Genomic DNA, 3,357 nt, shown 5'->3' on the forward strand with positions numbered 1-3,357 from the left:
ATGGGACAGTTTATTCAGTGTTAGGTTATGGAAACTCTTTTTTTTTGGTACATTGTATTCAGGTCTACTGAATAATAGAGAAGGGTAGATTGAGCACATTGCTAATTGTAACATTTAATCTAAATACTTAATACATGTTCCTTCTCTCTCATTTAATAAGGGAATAAGGGAATAACATTTGATGAAAGTAAAAAAAAATTATAAATTTCTTGTTGGTAAAGAGGTGAGTCTGTCATATAGTGAACTCACACACTTTATGAACTTAAACAATTTGAAAATCATTTGCAGATTAGTCAACATACAGTCTTTCACAAAATTCAGTTGTAAAAACGATTCGTTGCAATGCAGTAATATAGAAAAGAAGTGTGTTTGTAGTATCAAGAATATAATACTCTCTCATACCTTAAATATGACACTATTCTACAAGCAAAGTGAATTATTAATCAAGGAATCCTGGTGTATCAATTCACAGTACTTTATAGCAAGTTATTTTTTAATTCCTTTTAGATAATTGAATATATATTAATTATTCAATCATCATTAAATGCTACCATGTCCATACAATACATTATCACTCTTCCAAAAGTTTGGTAACATACATATCAAATATACCTTTATTTTCATTTTTTGAAAAAAAAAAAAAAAAAAAAAAAAAAAAAAAAAAAAAAAAAGGTCATTAAAATAGGGATCTATGTCCTTGACTCATCTAAAGTGAAGGCTATTATCAATATAACAAAACTGCTATGAATGAAAACTTTTTTTTATAAAATAAATGTTTTTGCTTTCTTTTTTTGGCTATATTGGATATTTTTTATATTCAATATGATGTTTAATATGCTGAATTTTTTAGCTGCAATAGAAATGCTGTTTCACTCAAGGCTAACAAGCCCACATTTCAATTCAAATTTTTATATTTCATTCTAACCCTATGTTCGTATACAGAATTTAATTTGTTTATTGAGACAAAGATGCATTTAGGATTCACTCAGTTATCAAATAATCATCATTACCAGCCTGTGAACCTGTTCTCAGTTATCAGCGACCTGAAGAGTGCACCTATGCCTTGATAAAAAAGAGTATAGTTTGCTGTGTTGTGCATAATAATATCTGACTGAATATCTTCCTGTTTCCATTTTCTGCATTAGTGCCCCCAATTTTGCAAATAATACTTCTCATAAGTTTACTACAGAGAAGATATCTAAACAGGAGAGATAAACTTAAAAACTACTGAATACAAAAGGATGAGCATCTTGTGAGATGAATTCTTACATGAACTACCTAAACATTTAAAAAACAATATCCTATACATTTTGTTTGTATTATACTAAAATACAAATAACAAAACCAATAAAGCAAGGAAAAATCACAGCCATAAGTTACAGATATCAGAATTAAGCACGAGAGGCATATTCAACAGTCGGAATAGAAATTATAAAGCAGTTTCCATTCCTGTCCCCTACAGCAACAACTACAAACTGTTCATGAAAATAGGACACCACTCTAGACACAGGACGAGAAGACACTGACAAGGTAAGTATAGGTGGGAGGTTCTCCAAAACAGTCCAGTCAATGAGGGTACCTTTTGTCTTGTTTCTCATGAGAAGTTGGTACACCAAAAGATGTCCTGTGAAAATATTAAAATATTAATTGACTGAGCCATATATTCACATATCTGCGTGTGTGTGTGTGTGTGTGTGTGTGTGTGTGTGTGTGTGTGTGTGTGTGTGTGTGTGTGTGTGTGTGTGTGTGTGTATGTGTGTGTGTGTGTGTGTGTGTGTGTGTGTGTGTGTGTGTGTGTGTGTGTGTGTGTGTGTGTGTGTGTGTGTGTGTGTGTGTGTGTGTGTGTGTGTGTGTGTGTGTGTATGTGTGTGTGTGTGTGTGGGTGCGTGGGTGTGGGTGCGTGCGTGCGTGCGTGCGTGAGTGCGTGCGTGTGTGCGAGCGTGCGTGCGTGCGTGCGTGTGTGCGTGCATGTGTGTGTGTGTGTGCGTGCATGCGTGTGGGTGGGTGTGCAAGTGTGCGGGGGTGTGGGGATGGGTGTGGGGATGGGTGTAGGGGTGGGTGTAGGGGTGGGTGTAGGGGTGGGTGTGGGTGTGGATGTGGGTGTGGCTGTGCGTGCATGCGTGTGGGTGGGTGTGCAAGTGTGCGGGGGTGTCGGGATGGGTGTAGGGGTGGGTGTAGGGGTGGGTGTAGGGGTGGGTGTAGGGGTGGGTGTGGGTGTGGGTGTGGGTGTGGGTGTGGGTGTGGATGTGCAGGTGTGCGGGTGTGCAGGTGCATGTGTATACATGTGCATGTGTCAATGCTATCATCTGCGACTATATGGCAATCAAAGACTATATTCCATTAGGCTAAGTATTGTATAATGGACATATTAAAAAAATTTATTAACCTTGACTTGTGCCACAGAAGACGAGTCCTCTTTTGTAGTGTATGGCTGTTGTCTCCAATGCTAAAACTTTTCCCACTCTTATTTTAGCCAACGTCAAGATGCATATGCTTGAAGACTGTAGGAAAAATGGTATTCGATCAACTGATGAAACAAATTTTGTTTTCAGAAAAAAATAATAGGGTATAAAATATCAAGAAATTACCTAAAACTATTACCTAAAGAAGAAATATATTTCCCTAAGTTCCTTTAAATATAGTAAATCAAAATTACCAGTCAGTAACAGTTATAACAGAAATTGAAAAATTGTCAAATTTCTAACAAATAGTAACTGAAGTCAAGAGATAGAAGAAAAGTAATTATTTTTTTAGTAACTTCCAATGAACAGCTAAGTGACACAAAAAGAAAATTAAGCTAACCCTGAATAAAAATATTGATAATTTTACATTTTGCTGTAGCAAAATGTAAAATTATCAATATTCTTATTTCATGGATGGTCAAATCAGCAGTTAAATAAAGATTGGTGATAAATGTTAATCTTGGACTGCATAGAAAGACGTATTTTGTTCAAAAGATCTCTTTGCTGAACAATGAGAAAGTTTCCTAATCATTTACCTTTAAAGTTTTCGGAGGTATACTTATGAACAACAAACTAAACATAATGTACAAAAAAGTACCTCTGGAAAGGCTTGTATATGTGATTCTGGTTTCTCAGGCAAAACGGCTACTGGTGGCATCTCAAGAACTGGACTTTGGCTTCCTGAACCCAAGTGACCCCGTTTTACTACACTTGTGTTACCCACACCTTTCCGGCCTCTCTTGACCCAGCTTGCCAACACACTTTCACATAGAAGCCAGTAGTCCCTGTCTCGGTCCATGTGCCAGTAGGCTGAAAAAATCGTCATGATTATCATTGTAAGTGGAAGTCACACTATATTTTTAAATGTAAGGAAAGACTACAAAGAAAGAATAAG

The 3,357-nt window shown here is 36.4% G+C and overlaps 1 protein-coding gene across 2 annotated transcripts in view; it reads right to left on the reverse strand.

The window, feature by feature from the left end:
• Window positions 1–632: 632 nt before the first annotated feature.
• Window positions 633–3,357, reverse strand: part of LOC113818681 (uncharacterized) — an 11,725-nt gene continuing 9,000 nt past the window's right edge. For both annotated transcript variants that reach the window (XM_027370868.2, XM_027370877.2), the window contains exons 9-11: window positions 3,061–3,272; window positions 2,387–2,501; window positions 633–1,624 (exon numbers count right to left, since the gene is read on the reverse strand). In XM_027370868.2, the coding sequence (XP_027226669.1) occupies window positions 1,392–1,624; window positions 2,387–2,501; window positions 3,061–3,272 (560 nt within the window). In that variant the 3' untranslated portion in view covers window positions 633–1,391. The remainder of the gene's footprint in view (window positions 1,625–2,386; window positions 2,502–3,060; window positions 3,273–3,357) is intronic.

This window comes from Penaeus vannamei, chromosome 21 (genome assembly GCF_042767895.1).
Source record: "Penaeus vannamei isolate JL-2024 chromosome 21, ASM4276789v1, whole genome shotgun sequence".
NCBI lineage: Eukaryota > Metazoa > Arthropoda > Malacostraca > Decapoda > Penaeidae > Penaeus > Penaeus vannamei.